Source organism: Homarus americanus, unplaced genomic scaffold (genome assembly GCF_018991925.1).
Source record: "Homarus americanus isolate GMGI-L3 unplaced genomic scaffold, GMGI_Hamer_2.0 scaffold21021, whole genome shotgun sequence".
Classification (NCBI taxonomy): domain Eukaryota; kingdom Metazoa; phylum Arthropoda; class Malacostraca; order Decapoda; family Nephropidae; genus Homarus; species Homarus americanus.
The window spans coordinates 39,469-61,401 of NW_024749363.1; the positions used below are offsets into that span (position 1 = coordinate 39,469).

At 44.1% G+C, this 21,933-nt stretch overlaps 1 protein-coding gene across 3 annotated transcripts in view; it reads right to left on the bottom strand.

Moving 5' to 3' along the window:
- Positions 1-21,933, bottom strand: part of LOC121853354 (proline-rich receptor-like protein kinase PERK2) — a 92,150-nt gene that overhangs the window by 36,408 nt on the left and 33,809 nt on the right. For 2 of the 3 annotated variants that reach the window (XM_042347423.1, XM_042347422.1), the window contains exons 3-4: positions 20,212-20,652; positions 13,406-13,479 (exon numbers count right to left, since the gene is read on the bottom strand). In XM_042347423.1, the coding sequence (XP_042203357.1) occupies positions 13,406-13,479; positions 20,212-20,492 (355 nt within the window). In that variant the 5' untranslated portion in view covers positions 20,493-20,652. The remainder of the gene's footprint in view (positions 1-13,405; positions 13,480-20,211; positions 20,653-21,933) is intronic. The other variant, XM_042347424.1, reaches the window with a different exon arrangement.

The window sequence follows — 21,933 nt, forward strand, 5'->3', positions numbered from 1 at the left end:
CGTTCACCGCTACAGGAGGTTCACTCAGTCAAGAATCTCGTTAAAAATACAGAATCTGGGACGAGGTGAGCGCTGCGGGTCGTGTCTTTAGTGAGCTGAATGAGGGAGTGGACGTGTGTGTGGGGGAGGGCGTTTCGGGGAAGGGAGGGCGTGTGGGGGAATAGATGGCCTGTGGTGGAAGTGGGAGGGCGTGTGGTGGAAGTGGGAGGGGCGTGTGGTGGAGTGGGAGGGCGTGCGGTGGAAGTGGGAGGGCGTGCGGTGGGAGTGGGGGCGTGTGGTGGGACTGAGAGGGCGTGTGGTGGGAGTGGGAGGGCGTGTGGTGGGAGTGGGAGGGCGTGTGGTGGGAGTGGGAGGGCGTGTGGTGGAAGTGGGAGGGTGGTGTAATGGGAGGGCGTGTGGTGGAATTGGGTAGGCGTGTGTGAAGGGGTAAGGGTTGAGGGGGAGGTACTGCTGAGTACTCACTCCAGGGGTCGACTCTATGATACAGTGAATCTTGAGCTCAGTGGCTCCCTATTGTGAGCTAAGTGGCGCTCATCTTTGTGTTCCTAAGTTGCTCACATCGTCACTCATGGCTCCCTCATTAAGCGGTACTAAATGGTTCCCAACCATCCCTAATATCCACGAAAACAAGGAAATCCCCCAAACAGTTTCACAGACGTATATATGGAAACTCCCAGATACTGTCAAGCTCATATAGATCTTCCTAATTATCATTTAGTTTAAGACAAAAGCCTCGGAGTTGGGTCACCTGACACACACAGCACCTCGGAGACGTCATCCACACCCATACATCTCTAAGGGTCAAGGTAGAGGCCACAAGGTATGGTCTCTGACTCTCATATTCACAGGACCGAGGCAGTGTTAGGTCTACCTGAGGCGAGACACTAACACGACGTACACAGTACAGTTGTCGAGGTACGGTACGTCACCTCCTCCAGGTCTGTATATTACAAACACTGATGGAAATTTAAATTTTTCCGATCAAGCATCATGAAAAAGGTTTCAGTGTATTTACTTGGTAAAATAAAATACGGGAATTAATTAATGATAGGCCTTTTTATTAAAATCACATATGATGACTGAATGTATTTGATTATTTGTTTTCTTATTTTATATATATATATATATATATATATATATATATATATATATATATATATATATATATATATATATATATATATATATATATATATATATATATATATTTATAACCACAAGGAAACAAGAAAACACGAAGTTCCCAAGCGCTTTCGTGTAATTCACATCTTCAGGGGTATTCCAGTTATTAAAGACGTTTAGAGCCAAATACTAACTGTTAAGGACAGGTAAAAACAGTGCCGTAACCCATCACCTGTCAACCTGTCAACCAATTAACAGATTCAATAAAGAACTCATGAAACTAATTTTAACTTAACAATTGGAAAACTGCCTCGGGCCCTGCCGGTATAATTGGCGACTACCAATTATAGAGGCGCTGTAAACCCTCAGTGTAGACCATCATTGTATGCACCGGGTTCACTCCCTTTTGTCACGGCCCAGTGAACGTGTGGAAGGGCTGTGGAACGTGTGGAAGGGCTGTGGAACGTGTGGAAGGGCTGTGGAACGTGTGGACGGGCTGGGAAACGTGTGGACGGGCTGGGGAACGTGACGGGTTGGGGAACGTGGACGGGCTGGGGAACGTGTGGACGGGCTGGGGAAACGTGTGGACGGGCTGGGGAAACGTGTGGAAGGGCTGTGGAACGTGTGGACGGGCTGGGGAACGTGGACGGTTGGGAAACGTGGAAGGGCTGTGGAACGTGTGGAAGGGCTGTGGAACGTGTGGAAGGGCTGTGGAACGTGTGGACGGGCTGGGAAACGTGTGGACGGGCTGGGGAACGTGGGAAGGGCTGGGAACGTGGACGGCTGGGGAACGTGGACGGGTTGGGGAACGTGGACGGGCTGGGGAACGTGGGAAGGGCTGGGGAACGTGGAAAGGCTGGGAACGTGTGGAAGGGCTGTGGAACGTGGACGGCTGTGGAACGTGTGGAAGGGCTGTGGAACGTGTGGAAGGGCTGTGGAACGTGTGGACGGGCTGGGAAACGTGTGGACGGGCTGGGGAACGTGAGATTCACCCACTGAATGAAAGGTGAAAGTGTTGCTCTTAATGAACAGGAAGTGAACGTCTGACTCTCAATGAACAGGAAGTGAACGTCTGACTCTCAATGAACAGGAAGTGAACGTCTGACTCTCAATGAACAGGAAGTGAACGTCTGACTCGCTTATTGAACAAGAAGTGAACGTGTGACTAAAGTATACTGTCAACGAAACTGTGGGTTCAATAAAAAACAATAATAAATAAAAAAACACAAGAAAAAACATCCATTATCAAAAATAAACATCAACTCAGAAATTTTCAATGGACACGTTTCAAGTATCCAAACGTTTTCAAAGACTTAAAAATAGTGAACACTCTTTAACAACACGTGCAGGTAAACTCCCCCTAATATATTTTAACTATAGGGCACCAGGAGACGACATCCTCATAACAGTAAACGTAATAATACTAAAATAAAATAAAATAAAATAAACCTTTGGTGGAAGGAGGCCGCCTTGTTCAACACCACGGCCACTTTAATACACACGTCTTCAAATATTGGAGGAGAAGGTGCTCCACATATTAACTTGACACACACACACACACACACACACACACACACACACACACACACACACACAGTAGATATCTGAAATTGGAATCATTAGTTTGGTATCGACTTTGCCTTCCTTCCTCCTCACCATACCTACACGGGCTTCTCTACGTCGCTACTCTCCCATAAAACTAAATTTAGATTTTTTTTTTTTACAGAGGTTTATTTTTGTTATGTGGACTTATGTTATTAGTAGAGGTTTAACAATAAATTAGGAAGTCTTATTTTAAACAACAACAATCAACCATTTGTAAACAGATGGGCTCAAGTTATTACACTAAGCATCCCTGTGGAGTTTATGATTCGTAAACAAACAAAATGGCAATAATTTACTCATCCATCTCTGTGTCTTGGTGATCCTGGGACAGTCTAGTGATTCCCCTGCCTCTATGTTCCTCCTCCCAGACTTAAAATCAATTAAATATTACGTATTTCACCCCAAACGAGACTTGATAAATGAAAGTTACATTTCTTTTTTTTATATCTGCCGTTGGTATAGTTTTGTAATTTCTTGGTCAATTTTATAGAACCTTCCCAGGAGTTAATCTCGGTACCAAGTTTCCAGCAATCCCTTCAACCATCTGAGCGAAGTTTGTTCCTGATTGAATGGACAGAACGCAACTATTCCAGGATCCTCTTTAGGTTGTAATACTTAGTGAGGTAGATCTCTGCCCACTTCCTACCCTACCTACAACCTACCCATACCCTACCCAACCCTACTTAAATCAATCCTACCCTACTCATGCTGCTTTGAGCCTGGCAAAGAACCCACCCCCCAGTAGAGTAACACGCTCGCTAAACCGAATCAGATATTAACTTTTCTCCTCGAGTGAGTAAGAAAGTCGCATAAGGACCCGCTCACACAGCATAAATTTGGTTTAGCTGAATTTAGTTTAACTTCGGTCCCACAGCGTCATGTTAAGTGGCTAGAGTGGTTAAGTTAGGTTAGGTGAGTGAGGAAGTGAGTAAGACAGTTATGTATAGAGTAACTGACGCAGGAAAATTATGTAGCGTAGTTGAAGAAGGAAAAAAAAATACAAAGTTAATAAAGACACAAGTGACAGTGGTAATATTTCGGCAGCGGAGGAAGATGACCGACTCTTCCGTGAACTTGCCAGTCAACACGTTTACCAGTATGTGAAATTGTATAATGCAAAATAGTTGTCAGGTCCCGAGCGGGCGATAAGAACCAATCAGGCGGTGTCTCAGGCCGGAAAATGTGGCACTAAGTTTGTTGAAGTTTTTGGCCTCCCTCCCTCTGTGTGTGTGTGTGTGTGTGTGTGTGTGTGAAGTGACAAATTGAAGAAAAACTTACAGCAAAGTCGGATAAAACTTGTATAAGGATGACGTATACCAGTATCTCTCTCAGTTCAATCCTCCACATTTATCCCCGCCTTCAAATATCCTAGCAGTCCCCCACCTTCATCCTTCACCACTCCTCCCTCTCCTCCTCCACTTCCCATCCTCCTCCCGTAACACCCCCTCCCCACATTAGGACATTGATAAATTGGAACATTCAGGCGTCAGCATGGCAGGAAGACCACATACGATTCTTCAGTCCACGATATTTCGGCTGTCTCCCCCCAGCCACCCAGGTAATCCAGGTGTGACACTGACTCAATTAACTGGCCATATGTGACTTGACCTAACCTAACCTAAGCCATGATCTAACCTAACCTGATCTGATCTAACCTAACCTAATCTATGACCGAACGTAAATTTATCTAACCTTCCTTAACCAAACCTATGACCTAAGCTAACTTGATCTTACCTAACCTGATGTAATCTAACTTAACCTAATTTATGACCTAATCTAACTCCCCAGATTAGGCCCCAGGTTTGCCGGGCACCAATTCCAATAGATAGATTTAGTCTTGGATCATCATAACAAAGGGAGTTACGTCCTCGTTATCAAAGGGTTAAGCATCGTTCTCAAAGGGTTAAGTCATAGTTCTCAAGGGGATAAGTCATAGTTCTTAAAGGGTTAAGTCATCGTTCTTAAAGGGTTAAGTCATCGTTCTCAAGGGGTTAAGACCTCGTATTCAAGGGGTTAAAGACATTGCCACAGTACTAAGTTACGTATCGTCACAAATATCAAGTCTAATAAAGATAACACCTGGTGCAGGGTTAATGAACTCACACCTGGCATTAACCTACAGCATGATATATTCTTTAGTTTTACGAGGTTAAAAAAATTTAAGTAATATCCACATATTTCAAGTCTGACGTTAATAACATTTCACGGAAGAAAAATATTACGTGACATGTAAAAATTTCGTTCGTTACAATCAAATGAAAAAAGAAAAAAAAAGATAGAAAAAATAAGCAAATTAACCTGGTCTTTGATGACGTCAGGTGAGAGAGCAAAGGCAGGAGAGAGAGAGGAAGGTAGGAGAAAGAGAGAGAGACTGGGGGGATAATCTCTCTCTCTCTCTCTCTCTCTTCTATTGACAAGGAGTTAACCTAGCCGTCACAGCGCATCAAGGACAGATAAACAGTGAAGATATGAAGCATTACTCACGGCGGCTCCAGTGATCAAGGACATGACCGTGATAACAAGGATATGACCGTGATAACAGGGACATGACCGTGATAACAAGGATATGACCGTGATAACAGGGACATGACCGTGATAACAAGGATATGACCGTGATAACAAGGATATGACCGTAATAACAGGGACATGACCGTGATAACAAGGACATGGCCGTGATAACAAAGGACATGACCGTGATAACAAGGACAACATCGTACCCAGGAAAAAGATCGATAAAAAAGAATCGCATCGTGACTACCGGACATTAATCCACATCGGACAAAATTGACCACCAAACAAAAAAGGTAAAAAACTCAATAAACCGATTTTTTTCCCCACTGGACAGAACCAGACAAGAGAATAAATCCCTCAATTGGTCACAAAATCCCTCCAGCTCAACATATATTAAATCCTCTTTCCATTTGGTACATTTGGGATTTGGGGATTTTGTCTTTCAATCCTATTATGACAGACAGGTGCCAGACGTAACACTCAAGAAACACGGGTGCCAGATGTAACACTCGAGACACGGGTGCCATATGTAACACTCGAGACACGGGTACCAGATGTAACACTCAAGAGACACGGGTGCCAGATGTAACACTCAAGAGACACAGGTGCCAGATGTAACACTCAAGAGACACAGGTGCCAGACGTAACACTCAAGAGACACCTGTACACCCATCACAGGTTTGGACGAGTTAAATTCCCCCGTTACTTTCCTCTTTAATTTACCTCTAATGCCTGTCACGGCTCCTCACCCGCTTAAGTGCCTCGTTGGCCCTCTCGTTAACCTCTCACGTGTTCGTTACTCGTTAAACATCTCTCATACATATTCTACCTCCAACCACAACTCACACCTCGTTAACGATATCTTATTAAATCATGGAAGTTTGTTGTAATTTGTCACGTCCGTCACTTGTATATTAGGTTAGAACTGTTCACGTCCAGTAATGGTCCGTTAAGTACTCTCTCTGCCCCCCTTTAATATGTTTGTTTTGTTACTTGCTTACGAACAATGGTAGACTAAACGAAATTTACCCCTTATAGTATTCTTTATGCATATGTATAAACACGTACGTACGTGTGTGTGTGTGTGTGTGTGTGTGTTGGAGGGGGCGGAGATGGTCGTTGTTCTGCTGGGGACATCTTGTACTTGGTGGAGCTGGTCGTTGTTCTGGTTGGGACATCTTGTACTTGGCGGAGCTGGTCGTTGTTCTGGTTGGGACATCTTGTACTTGGCGGAGCTGGTCGTTGTTCTGGTTGGGACATCTTGTACTTGGCGGAGCTGGTCGTTGTTCTGGTTGGGACATCTTGTACTTGGCGGAGCTGGTCGTTGTTCTGGTTGGGACATCTTGTACTTGGCGGAGCTGGTCGTTGTTCTGGTTGGGACATCTTGTACTTGGCGGAGCTGGTCGTTGTTCTGGTTGGGACATCTTGTACTTGGCAGAGCTGGTCAACACTCAAACCTGCTGGACGGATAGTTGCAGGGATGTGAAAGGCATGTTCATGACGCGGACGCTCATCGGCGTCTCCCTCACGGACAGGTTGACACGGTAGGCGATCTCCGTCAGAAAGAATTGTACACGACGGACTACGGCGAGGTCGGTGAAGGTGCCGAGGTGGGCCTTGTATTCTTTTATCAACAGCCAGGAGTCACGCTGACCACAAGAGGTTGCATAATCGAGGAAGGTGATGGCGTGGTAGGCGCAGGTCTTGTAACCACGGTGCTGGACGTGAGCCTTCACTTCTGTCAACTTCTGCGGACTAATGTGGTGTCGGATCGCGTAACTCCTGAAGGAGTGGTGGATGGGTCGGGTCGTAGGGTCGAAGTAGAGAAAACGGCCATCTTGGCACCGGAAAACTGATACCGAGTGGCAGCCATCTTCAAGGACGAGGGTTAACAGCATGCCTTGGCCCAGCCCCAGGTAGTGCTCATTGTAGATCTCATTGCCAACGACGATCCGGCATCGGCGACCGAAAGGACGAGCAGTGTTGAGGAAGAGACGCCTCACGTCGTCCCCAGTGAGGCACCGCACGTCTATCAAAGAAGGATGATATACCACCTCCTGCTCAGTCATTTTGCTGAGATTTAATAACAGATATACAAGCCATCCAAGGACCTCAACTTTGAAAATGGGGGTCTAGGGTAAAAAAAAAAGTATTAAGGTTGGAATTTTAATGAAAAAAAATATATCTATATATTTGATGATATATTTTTCAATGCAGGATGATCAGTGATATATAAATAATGCACTGGGAAAAAAAGGGAAACTATAGTCGAGGAAGTAAGATATGGGTGAAGGACATGGTGGGGGTGACCGAGGATGGTGGTAGTGGTAGTATGATGATGGTAGAAGTTGTAGTAGTGATGATGGTAGTTGTAGTGATGATGGTAGTTGTAGTAGTGATGATGGTAGTTGTTAGTGATGATGGTAGTAGTAGTAGTAAGTGATGATGGTAGTTGTAGTGATGATGGAAGTTGTAGTAGATGATGGTAGGTAGTAGTGATGATAGTTGTAGTGATGATGGTTGTAGTGATGATGGTAGTTGTAGTGATGATGGTAGTTGTAGTGATGATGAAGTAGTGATGTAGGTAGTAGTGATGATGGTAGTTGTAGTAGTGATGATGGTAGTTGTTGCAGGATGATGGAAGTTGTTGTAGTGATGATACAGTTGTAGTGATGATGGTAGTGCAGTAGTGATGATGGTAGTTGTAGTAGTGATGATGGTAGTTGTAGTAGTGATGATGGTAGTTGTAGTAGTGATGATGGTAGTTGTAGTGATGATGGTAGTAGTGATGATGGTAGTAGTGCAGATGACGGTGTAGTGATGGTAGTTGGTAGTGATGATGGTAGTTGGTGATGATGGTAGTTGTAGTAGTGATGACGGTAGTTGTAGTGATGATGGTAGTTGTAGTAGTGATGATGGTAGTTGTAGTAGTGATGATGGTAGTTGTAGTAGTGATGATGGTAGTTGTAGTAGTGATGATGATAGTAGTAGTATTGATGATGGTAGTAGCAGTGATGATGGTAATTGTAGTGATGATGGTAGTAGCAGAGATGATGGAAGTTGTAGTGATGATGGTAGTAGTTGTAGTGATGATAGTAGTAGTATTGATGATGGTAGTAGCAGTGATGATGGTAGTTGTAGTGATGATGGTACTTGTAGTGATGATGGTATTTGTAGTGATGATGGTACTTGTAGTGATGATGGTACTTGTAGTGATGAAAGTAGTACAGTAGTAGTAATGGTGGAGGCTGGCCGACAACACCCCCCCCCCATCGCTCGATAAAGTAATTCAAATAAAAAAAATATGTTGGTTGTTTGATATTTAATTGGGTTGTTAGTACGCGGGTTGATTATCGAGTTGATTGGCCACTTTGATTAACACGGGGTTTATTGATTCATCAGCTGACGGGTGGCCGGGGCTGGATGATGGATGACTGGTAAACTGGTCTATTCACATTGGTCAAGTGGATGATTTCTGTTCCAGGTTAATTGATGGTTGGATGAATGGATGACTTTTCAGTACGGGGATGTTAGGTGGATGGATGACCTGTTGGGTGATCGGTGACGGATGATAAATGATAGCTGGATGAGTAACGGTTAACGGTTGACGGATAACAAATGATAGATAATGGAAGACGGTTGATGGATAATGAGAAACGGTTGACGGATAACGGGTGACAGATATTGCGAGACGGATACTGGATGACACTGACGGATGATGAGTGACGACTAACAGATGATGCATAACGGTTTACGGATAAAAGGCGACAGTTGACGGATGATAACTGACGGTTGACCCGATGATGGCTACTGGATGACGGATCATAAAATATCTACACAAATACAGGTAACACGCAAGCCAAATTAGCAGGTGTAACTATGAAAGCCGTCTAGAGGCAGAAACTCAATTTTCCACCAAGACACAAGAGACCCACTGGCTGGATGGCTGGGTGGCACTGCTAAATTTGGACAGGTTTAATTGCATTTTGTTTAATTGAGTCTGAGATTTCATATTTATAAGATCTGACAGGTTACAGCACGGGATATTACAGTTAATACAGAAGTACTGAATGTTCTCCTGCTGTACTGAATACTCTCCTCCGTCAGGGTGCGAGTGAGTGAGTGACAGATAGTGAGTTACTGACGCTGTATTCAATTGAACTTATCAATCATTAGTTTACCATTGTATGTATACAAGCACTGTCTAGGTATATTTTATGTATATCTATATGGTATAAGTATATTGTTTGCCTGCGTTGTCTATACACATGCTGGAATGTAAACCTGCATTGTATGACTCGCTGAAAACCTGTATGGTGATTTTACTTAATAAAACTGACCTGAACAACAGCAGCAGCACCTAACCTAACCTAACCTAACCTAACCACTTAAGTCTTGAAATTTTGTCAAGTTGTAGCCAAAGTTTTCTGGCGACAGTCAGAACGTTGTGACCGAGTGTAATTAAGTTGGGTTGACTGATGGTTGACTGATTGACTGACTGACTGGTTGATTGGTCAGCTGGTTGACTCACTGATTGGTTGACTAACTGGCTGGTTGATTGATTCACTGATTGGTTGACTGGTTCGGTGGTTGACTAAATAGTTAACTGGTTGGGGGTGGCATCTGGCTGTCAGGATGGCTGGCAGGTTAACGAGTTGCTGGGTTGACCAACTAATTGCCTAATTAGTTGATTTGCTAATTGCTTACGCGATTAGCAAAATGGCTCATTAATTCACACCCCCCTGTATATGTTTAACTCTACGGATACTACACACCACATTTCATTACTAACTACCGTACTCTACTACTACTACTTTTACAACAACTACGACTACCACTGCAATAACTACTACTACCGATCATAATAATAATATAATACCAATCGGAAACAATAATAACAACAATAAATAATACCAAAAACAACATCATCAACAAATACCTGCATCACACCCGTCTCTTCGCTGCAGCTCTCCCACCAATTTCAGACGATACACCAATAAAAATAATTACTCATATATCGTATACAGATAACGAAAGAGAACAATGAACAAACACCAGAGGAAAAAAAAATAAAAATATATATTACCTCATTACTGTGTATTTTATAAAGTTTCTTATATCAAGTTTCAGTAAAATAATATAAATATGATGGTAGGTGGCGAGGATAATTAAGCTCACCTGGTGGTCGTGAAAGGGGGGGGTGCACAGGTGAGAAACGTTCATATCAATACTGCTGTTTTAATTAATACCTCTCTAACTATAATGTGTATATATAAGACTGTCTATATGTTTGTCTGTCTTTTGCCGCTTTTTCAGCTTGATTTAAGTCAGGTGAAGTTAGTTTAAGCGGGTTTAATTACGACAGGTTAGTTAGGCAAGTCAGCGAGGCTCCACCCAAAAAAATCAATTAGGCTTCCCCGTCCTGATCGTGGTAATTTTCTAACACGGATTATTTTGTTGTTTTGAAATTAAGGAAGTTCATCAATAAGTCCGTCCGTCCGTCCGTCCGTCCGTCCGTCCGTGACATGTAGTATGAGGGTCCTGGAGGCTTCTGATAACCTCGGGAAGGGCGGGAGAGGAGGGAGGAAAGGAGAGGACAGTAATTAAGGGAGAAGTAGAGAGAGGGAAGGAGAGTTGTGTGGTAAGGAGTATGTGAGGGGTGTGGGGTGAGTGTGTGGGAGGGGTGTGGGGTGGGGAAAGAGGGCGGGTAGAGTGTGGGAGGGGTGGGGTAGAGTGTGTGAGGTGGGGGTAGAGTGTGTGGAGGGGGTGGGAGGGGGAGGGGTGGGGTAGAGGTGTGTGGGAGGGGTGTGGTAGAGAGGTGGTAGAGTGTGGAGGGGTGGGGTAGAGTGTGTGAGGTGGTAGAGGTGTGTGTGAGGGGTGGTAGAGTGTGTGATGGGTGTGTGGTAGAGTGTGTGAGGGGTGTGGTAGAGTGTGTGAGGGGTGTGGAGGAGGTGTGAGGGGTGTGGTAGAGTGTGTGAGGGGTGTGGTAGAGTGTGTGAGGGGTGTGGTAGAGTGTGTGAGGGGTGTGGTAGAGTGTGTGAGGGGTGTGGTAGAGTGTGTGAAGGGTGGGGTGGTGATGTGAGGGGTGTGGTAAAAGTATGTGTGATTTTGTGGTAGAGGATGCAGGAAGGGATGTGAAAGGTGTGGTAAGGGTGCGTGAGGGAGCTGTAAGGGATGTGTTAAGAAGGTGTAGTAGAGTGTGTAGGTCTGTAAGAGATGTGTTAAGAGCGTGTAGTAGAGTGTGTCGGTCTGTAAGGGATGTGTTAAGAGTGTGTTAAGAGTGTGTAGTAGTGTGTGTGAGGGAGCTGTAAGTGATGTGCTAAAATAATGTTAAATCAGTACACAAATATCTGGAAGTGGGTCAGGTGCAAGGGGTTAAAGATGATGGGCAACGATTGTTTGACACGTTCTGAGGTAACGGTGGTGAGTGGTGAATAGTGGTGAGTGGTGAATAGTGGTGAGTGGTGAATGGTAGTAGTGACTAGTGAGTGGTAGTGGTGATGGTAGTGTTGGTGGTGACGTTGGTAAAGGCGTCAATGGCAATGGTTAAAGTGGTGGCAATGGTGTTAGTAATAGTGACATTGGTTAAGGCAGAGGGCGCTATCAAAGCTATGTAAACGTAGCAGCCGTAGTTAAGTCTGTGTGTGTGTGTGTCAGCAACATTATCACAAGGTAACATGAAAGCTTCCTTCTTAACATCACACAGGTCGCGTCTCTGTCAGCTCTGCTCACGTCACAAACTGAGTAAACACTCCTTCTAATACAACGTTTGAGGGTAAGGAACACACACACACACACACACACACACACACACACACACGAGAACACGGACATACCGGGGACACAGGGACAGGGAACACAAGGGCAAGGGAACTCGAGGATGCGGGGAACACGAGGACAACGGAACACGAAGACAGAAGAACACGATGACCGGAAAACACGAAGACAGGAGAACACGAGGACACGAGAACACGGAAGCACGGAGAAACGAGAGCGCGGGAACACAAGAACACGGGAACACAGTAATGGAGACAAGGCTCGATGCCAGACACTACACGATAAACTCCCGACTTACCTAAAAGATTTACACAAGAGCTGGCACAGTTGACAGCTAAGACAAGTTATACTTTACATATTTTCAGGAGAATCAAGCTCTACTGTCAATACGTGATGTGGCGTGTCTTATCCTCACATTATACTATACTACCGCCTGGGAAAATGTTGGAAGCATAATGTGTTGTCTAATGGTAGACCCTGCTGCCATATGGCATCACCAAAACTGTGACCAAGTCCCCAGGTTGCTGATCTGACTTTCTTCCTCATTTACACAAAATTTCAGGGTTTCAGTTGTTTCTCTTACTACACACCATGCACACTGTCGTTTTCACTCTGGACTTATTTTTTTTACCTTTAGTATATATTATTATTATTATTTTTATAATTTTTATTTATTTTATTTTTTATATTATTAATATTACTATTATTGTTATTATTATTTTTTTATTAATTATTATTATTATTTGTATTATATTTTCGCTCCCCAGGCCCTGATGTGGGTCAGTGACATGTGCTTGAGTGGGCTAATCCCCCGTAAAAAAAGAAAAATCACCTACAGTATAACATTATATAATTTATATGACTACAGGGGATATGACACCACGGGATATGACACCACGAGGATATGACTGCGGGGATATGACACCACGGGGATATGACACCGCGGGGATATGACACCGCGGGGATATGACACCACGGGGATATGACACAGTGGAAATTTTCGAAGATTTTGTTACTAATTGGAGCTAGATGGTCAAGGGGAGTACTTACGGTCATGGTACTGAAGATATAGACCATGAAATAAATGTATTTTTTTTTTACACTGGAGCTGAAGACCGACAAATGAAACAAACGTGGAGGTTAAATGTGGTATAAAGCCGAGTTATGATTGGCTGGAAACATGTCACGCTCACTGGAGGTCTGACAGCCTAGAAAATATCACATTCTAACTTACCGAGACACCATGAATGAAGAACCGAGAAGAAGAAAAAGGCAAATTTTAAGGAACTTCTTGTAGTTTCAGTAACGAGGTGTATTTGACTTCGTTACCGTCCACCTGAGTTGTTATTAATATTTGTACTCGAGAGATAAATAGGACTCGTGTACTCACCCTGAGTGTTGGTGCTGTCCTCGGCATCATAGAAGGCTTCCTCAGCGTCAGAGTCCAGACTGCTTAAGCTGATGCTGCGGGCAATGACAAGTGCGTCTTAGAGATTAATCAATGACAGCCCTAACACACACACACACACACACACACACACACACACACACACACACACACACACACACACACACCAGGTAAGTATTAAACAACCTGTAATAATCAACATCTTATAATAACTGCAGTAGGTGATACAGCTGACGTCATCACCCATCGTCGAAAATCATTCCACAGCTGCTCAAAAATTCCTTCAGAAAGAGCCCAGTGGACCATTAAGGCGCCTCTAGAGACCAATAGAGAACCACATTACTCGTTAAGGGTCACATTGGCCCGAAAACACTATATATACACTACAATGAAACCTCCATATAACGGACTTCTCTCTCCATATAAACCGTTATATGAGGGTTTCACATCTAATGGGCCCTCGATATAAGAACATAAGAATGGAGGAAACTGCAGGAACCTATTGGCCCATACTAGGCAATCCCGTTTAAACCCACCACCTATCGCTCACATATCCGTCCAACCTACAGTATGTTTGAAGCTATCCAGTGTATTCGAGTTAATGATGATTATTGGTAACTTGTTCCACACATTCACTACTTTGTCTTAACTATCCCCCTCCCCCCACATACAGGCACATCCCCACACCTACCCCCCCCACACCCACCCACACACAATGTAACCTTTAATTAGGAGTGCTATAGCGGTGTTAGATAAACCAGAGGTGATTAAACTCTGACCCTCACTAATCACTGGCTTATGGCGCTACACACACACACACACACACACAGGTCACCCAACATGAACCTTCATCAACACACGTCACTACAGCGCCTCAGTATATTCAACTTTATCATTATTCTGATTGGTTAGGAAGTGTGACGTCACTTAAACATGACGTCGTGAGTTTCAGCCAATCAGAGTGTGGTTAACGGACGCTCTGAATTTGGACATGTGATTCTTAGGTGATTCTAAACGTGCCTTAACTTATGTGGTGATTCTTAACGTTGTCATTTCAGAGGTGATTCTTAACGTTGTCATTTCACTGGTGATTCTTAACACGTCTGGCTGGAACGTGCGGAGACATAAACACGCCTGAGTCTAACCTTTTGCCATGAACCACCCTGCTTTAAGAGAGTCTTTACAGGGGCTCAAAGGAGAGTGTGTGCGTGTTCGTGTATATATATATATGCATGTGTGTGTGTGTGTGTGTGTGTGTGTGTGTGTGTGTGTCAGACGTTAACAGTACACTAAACACTAAAAATATCCACATCAAGTCAACAGCGACATTTAAAGCACCCCCCTCCTCTTCCTCCACACCTCCCCTCCTCTTCCCTCCACACCTCCCCCTCGCCCCTCCCCTTACCTTCCCTAAAAAACCCACACCACACAAAATATTCACTAGGTTATGGGTTGACACGTAAGCTCCCCTACAGGCGAAGTTTTTGCCTGGGGTCTGTAAAAGGTTCGCAGTTGACTCAGGTTTACTAGTCAATGTAAACACGCTGTCTGCTACACACACACACACACACACACACACACACACACACACACACACACACACACACACACACACCTTCAACTAACTTAGGCTTGAGGGAAAGTCACAAGAGACTAGCCACGCTGGGCCATGATGGCTGACCCCATGATGCCAACTGACTGTGCACACGCTCTAGAGAGAGAGAGTTTAACTTCTCCTAACATGACATATATACCCTACACACAGGAGTCAACACATCCCCTTCCCCTCCTATTTGCACAAGCAGGAGTGGAGGCTTTATTTAGAAGTCATTTGCATACCATATTCCTATCAGCTCTTAGATGCTAATTTGTTCTCCTGTCAGTTTCACCCAATGTTATGATGACGAGGATTGTGAACACTGACAACTGAGACGCTACTCTGCCAAACAATAATAATAATAATAATAATAATAATAATAATAATAATAATAATAATAATAATAAACATCAAATTACAGTCGTCAGTGATATATAGGTAACTTCTTCTCTCTTAAAACATATACCTAATCAAACATTACCTAGGGAAAATACCTGAAGAAATCTAATTACAGGTATCAACGAAGACAGGTAAGACATGTGATAGGTCAGATGGGCCCCAAGTTTTTAGTAGTCTATGGGGCCTAATTGAACTGGGGCCCATTTCATTAAGACTAGACAAAGTTCGAATGGTCAGGTTAAGTTAGGTTACGTATGGGGCCTATTAGAACTGGGGCCTAATTGAACTGGGGCCCATTCGACATACACCCACAACAGGGTAATTCCTATATAAACTAAAGACTAAAACGAAAAACGAATCAATAACGAACAAAGGATCGTTACTATACCTGTGTGAGAAATAACGAGAGAAATAACTTTAGACATAGCGTTCGTAACGATGGATCTAGTTAAATAAATGGCATAAACACACATTACAGAATCAACCCGGACATAGTGGCAATTACGACAGCTTATGATGGCAATAATATCAGACTAATGACTGACCTAGATATGACCCGACGGACCAGGCAGGTATTAAGCTGTCGGGGGAGGGGGGTGGGAAGGGGTGCTGGCTCTGGGTGATTGACCTAGCTCGTCCACCTCCCCACGACCTCGAGCTGGATGTAATAATATACATCAATCACAGCGCTGCAATAACTGATGTCACGGAACTCACAACTCGGAATCACTAACAAGACACCATACATCTCACACACACACACACTATCATTAACTTCACACCATACATCACACACACTATATCACTAACCACACCATACATCACACACACTATCACTAACCACACCATACATCACACACACTATATCACTAACCACACCATACATCACACACACTATCACTAACCACACCATACATCACACACTATCACTAACCACACCATACATCACACACCCACTATATCATGGTATTTACTTCACCCATTACTGATACATTAAGATAACATTCCAGGGCTATTTTTTTTTACGAACACATTCACAGAGAAGTTATACCAAACTAATATGAAAATGTAATGATAAAAACCATCTGTGTGTGTGTGTGTGTGTGTGTGTGTGTGTGTGTGTGTGTGTGTGTGTGTGTGTGTGTGCGTGTGTGTGTGTGTGTGTGTGAGGCCGAAGTGTGAGGTGGAAGTGTCAGGTCGAAGTGTTAGATTTAAGGGTCAGGTCCAAGTGTGAGGTTGAAGTATGAGGTTGAAGTGTCAGATCGAAGTGTGAGGTGGAAGGGTCAGGTCAGCAAGCACCAGCACAATAACACTCGTGGCCAAAAAATAATAATAATCAGTGGGTAACAATAGACTAACTACCTACTGACGTCATTTCAATCGGTCTGTTTACGTCACTGACCCCCTGACGTCATCACACCTGGCCTGCTTATCTACTGACGTCATTACCCCCAGACGCAGTATAACCACTGACGAGATACTGCTTATCTGAAGACGTCAACACCACGTGATTCCTGGCGTCATATCAGCAAGGATCCTTATGACGTAATCACCTGGTTAATTGTATCCAGGTAAGGTGATTAACTAATGAAGGTGTGGTCATCTAGGCTCTAATCCAACCTCCTGTCACCTGTCGGGCAATGGTCAGGTACTCTAGCCTGGTGACTCGGACCTGACCCTCTGCTGGTCACGCCCAACATCAATAACTGTAGCAGCATCGCCAATAGCTCTTAATCCCTTCCTAACCTTTTGATGTTCCTGGTAGATTTGACCTATTATTTCGCCATGGCCTTATCTGCTGCCCTCACCGTTCCTCCTATCTCTCTCTCTCTCTCCTCTCTCTCTCTCTCTCCGCAATAATCAGAGAACGAGATACAACAATATACCTAAAAAAACAAAAAAAAACTGACGGGACGAGTTTTTTTATATTTGAAGGTGTTAAATAGCCATCCCTCGTAACCCGGTCCGTGTGAATGTTTGGGAGCAGTAATCCCCCGACAACGATACAGGTAATCCCAGGTAATCCCATGCTCAACACAAATTGTAGTACTGGTTCTGTTGAATTTTGTCCCTTGTCAAATAAAACATTTTCAGAGAATATTTTTTTTTTTTTTACCCCTATATTAAATAAAAATAAATATTACACAGAGTTTTTAAAAATACAATTGAAATAATTTACTGAGTGCATTCGTGAATACATTAACTCAACAAATTATTTTTTTTTCTATGCTGATTTTTATTTTTGTAATGAGAAATAAAATATATATATAACTCGTCTTTCGGTTGATCTAGTTAACATTTCCCTACATAAGATCATATACGGGATAGTAATAATTTATATAAGACCCATTTACTACTCAATAACTTATTTACTTCACCATATTGGATGAAAAAATTTATAAACTTTTCAGAGGTGTAATGTAACTTTGTATACCTGCCACCAAAATTCTCTGGACATTTGGCAGCATCTGAGGTGAGGGGGATTGTATTAAGCCTCTTCAGGAGTATATTAAGAAACCTCTTTAAGACTAATAAGACTCATAACAAACCTCCAAAATCACCAATTATCAAGAATCACCCCATGAATTAAGAATCACCATGGAAACTAAGATTCTTCACGAGTATTAAGAATAACAATAATATTCAAACTCTATGTGATTCCCTTCCAGAAAAATATAAACTTCTTTTAAAAAATACAAATGAACTTTTCGTACGATTAAACTTTTCAAGATGAGGCGAGAGAAAAAACTTCTCCTAAAGACTGATTTTTTTATAAGTCTCCGTTTAATTATTCAGTGAGGCGAGCATTATAGAGTTAAGATCACACGCCCACCTTTTACGTTCAGATGAGGGGGCGTGTGTGTTTATAATGGTGTGTGTTATGGTGAGAATAATGTTGTTATCAGTGAGACGTGTCAGTGTTGTGGTGAGGTGTGTGTTGTGGTGAAGTGTGTGTGTTGTGGTGAGGGTGTGTGTTGTGGTGAGGGCATTAATGTTTGTGATGGGGCGTGTGTTGTGTGTGATAGGGGGTGTGTGTGTTGTGGTAGGGGAGCAGTGTGTTGTGATGGGGGTGTGTGTATTTGTGGTGAGGGCAGTGTGTTGTGTGGTGTTAGCTAATTATGCAGCAGCTCTTCATTAATCATTTGGATAGTTTAGTGAGCAATGATCTGATTCCGACTCGTTGATTTAAATTCGGTGTGATGTTAGCTCAATGTGAGTGTGGAGGGGGAGACTACAGGCAGTACTTTAAGCTCCCTAGTCTTGTTCTCCAGTGAGTTATGGGCGATCATCTGTCTCTTGAGTAACACCCATCTCCCCACGTCACCCGTTGATCCCTCATAACAGTCTAACCTTTAATGTGGCCGAATGACTTAACACTGAGCTATGATATATCTGTAAATAAAATACATCTTGTATAAATAACAAATAAGACCAACATATTAGCTTCTTGAGGACTGTACGAGTTATGTTGGCTCACCTGTAATAAATAACAGTTCTAAATGTAAAAATAAAATAAACACTTTATATAGACTTAAGTCAACAGAAGTCCCAGACCACAGGTGAGATTGGAGAGCAATTAACCTCACCTGACCAGTTCACAGCTGACACCTTGAGATACATATATTTACAGATAAACTCAGACAATAAATAAAAACAACAACAAGAGCGTCATTAAAACACACATAAATATATACATCTTACTAACTACTCACACAGTAATTACGCTTAGTCAAAATAAGCTTTGTCATCCTACGATACAGTCCTAAGACAAAGATGATAGGAGACTGAGCCAGTGAGTACAGTTAAGGACATGCAAGAGGACCAACACCCACAAGAGAGGAGATAATACTACTACTCGAGCAGTGGTCACAGTCAGAGACATTTCCTGAAGGAGGTGGTGTTTATAGCGGTGGTAAGGGGGCGGGGGGAGGGGGCCAATAGACCAAAAGAGGGCTTTCTGGTCTGCCGTTGAGTGAGAGGCGGCCCTACACCAAAAACACAAGACATTGCCGGACATTGCCGGGTCATCAACCGTCTGTTTACACACACGTACACATACACACCAGCCGGTTATTCACAAGTATCCCGGAAGCCTAACTCAAGGTGAGAGGTGGACGTCATCCTTGAGGCCAAGTTTGTGACAATTTACAAGGAACTAGAGATCATTGGCGGGTGGGAGTGAGGGGGACAGAGCGGCGCGGCGGCACCTGTCACGCCCACACGCATGCAGTCTCGACTAGCCAACTAACTATGTGGTGCGGTGGTGCAGGTACAGTGTTGGGTGTGGTACACAGCCGGGAGGGGGGAGGGAGGGATGTGATGTATGCTACCACACCAAGCTGCCACTACTGCACGGACGGCGGGGTCAGGGGTCAAGGGGTCAGGGGGGGACAGACTGTTTAGAAGGTCTGCTGTTGTCAGAGTGAAAGTTGCCACCACTTGACGTATACCATACTGAGGGCTGCCAGCACCCAGCTGACTGAGGATGGTCAACACTGGTGGCACTGGGACAGTTCGTACCCAGCTGGTATCGGGAATGGCCAACATCAACTGATGCTAGAAGCGGTTCGTCCCCATATGGTAGTGAGACAAGCAGTGCCCAGGTGGTACTGGGGCGGGCAACACCCAGGTGGTACTGGGGCGGGCAGCACCCAGGTGGTACTGGGGCGGGCAGCAGCTACTGGCCAGTTTGGGTGAGGATAAGTAGCAGGAGAAGGGAAGATGCACAAGAAAGTCAGCTAGGGTGAGGGCGGGGTAGTGGATGAGGGCGGGAGGACCGGGGCATCATCACCTGCTGATGGCGGTGTGAGTTCTAGTTGTTGATGGCGGTTGAGGTGGCACTGGTGATTTATACCATGACCGTGGAGGAAGTGGTGGCTTTGATCGTAGTGGTAGCATTGGCTTTGGTAATGAAGTGGTCAGTGGGAGTAAGGGTGCTGTTCGAGGTGGTTGTGGGGGGAGCCAAGGCGGAGATGACGGGAGATGAGGCGGTGAGGTAGGCAGCGGGGGGTGGTGGAGGTGCGGGGGTAGTGGCGGCAGCCGTGGTGGTCGGGGAGGATGATGAGGCACCATTGGTTTGGGCGGGAGGTGTACGGGGGGGAACCGTGAGGGGAGGTGGTGTGGGTGTGGCAGGACTGATGGTGGTGATGTTGGAGGTGATGGTGGTGGTTCATCTTGTGGTGATAGTGGTGGAAGCGTCGCCTGGATGTGTTGCTGAAGTTCCTGGTAAACTCTGGCGGTAGTGATATAGAAGGTGGTGTTAGTTCACTCATGTCAACCTCAACCACTCGGGGCAATCCTACCACACCATCCTCACCTTAACACTACACCTACGCTAATAATCAACAAACACAAAACATGTCAACAAACAACTGAATCCAATCAATAAACTTCAGGTAATAACATCATCATGACTTGCTTTTTCTGTTAAATCGTTGACTTGGCCTTCAAATGTTACTCTCATGCCTTTAATTACATCACCTACCTATAACTACTATCTCTGCAGTATGGAAATGATATATTCAGTAGAGATATATAGAGGGTGAACCATATCGAGGGGCTACTCATACTCAAGGTGGAGGGATTGGAAGCTATCGAGGAGCTACTCGTACTCAGAGGGAGGGGAGGGGGCTATCGAGGAGTACTCGTACTCAGAGGGAGGGGAGGGGGCTATCGAGGAGCTACTCATACCAAGAGGAGGAGGGGGCTATCGAGGAGCCACCTGATACCAGAGGGGGCTATCGAGGAGCAATTACTACCAGAAGGGGGGCTGTCGAGGAGCATCACACTCAGAGCGGGTAGAGGGGGGAGAACTAGATACCATTCATATTACCAGACACACTTCACTCAACCAGCCCTTGATGACCACTGCAGCTTTGAGCGAGGAAGAGGAGAAAGACCAAGAGGAAAAGTAGGTACAAAAAGAAAACGAAGATGAGGAGGAGAAAAGGAGAGAGGGGGGGAAGAATGTAAGAGGAATCAAGAGGAACACAAGAAGAAGTTGAGATACAGAGAGGCCAGGTGGAGGTGTAGAGGGAGTCAGGTCATTGTTCCTCCAGCCTCACCACTGCTACAGGAGGTATTGATGGCGGCCTCTCACACCATCAACGTGACATCATTAAATATTTCAAGCGACATAACATTTTCTATAGGTGTGTGTGTGTGTGTGTGTGTGTGTGTGTGTGTGTGTCCACAAGGCATTTTTATTATTTACAGTTCATAGCCACACACTACAGGTATCATAAATAACCTAATAACGTCTCCTGAAACGTTTGATATATTATTGTAGAGAATTAACAAATTTTACACCAAGAAAAGAATTATTATTCACCGCCTTGTCTTCTATTTCTCTATAATATTTACCAATACGAGAAAATTTCTTCACATAAACATATAATTTTGGTTGTAAGATTAAACGGTCTTCAGTGAGCTAAGTCTTGTTTAGTTATAAATATATATATATCTCAACCAACGGAGGATTCGTTATCACCGTATAGCTTCCGGGAGATGATAT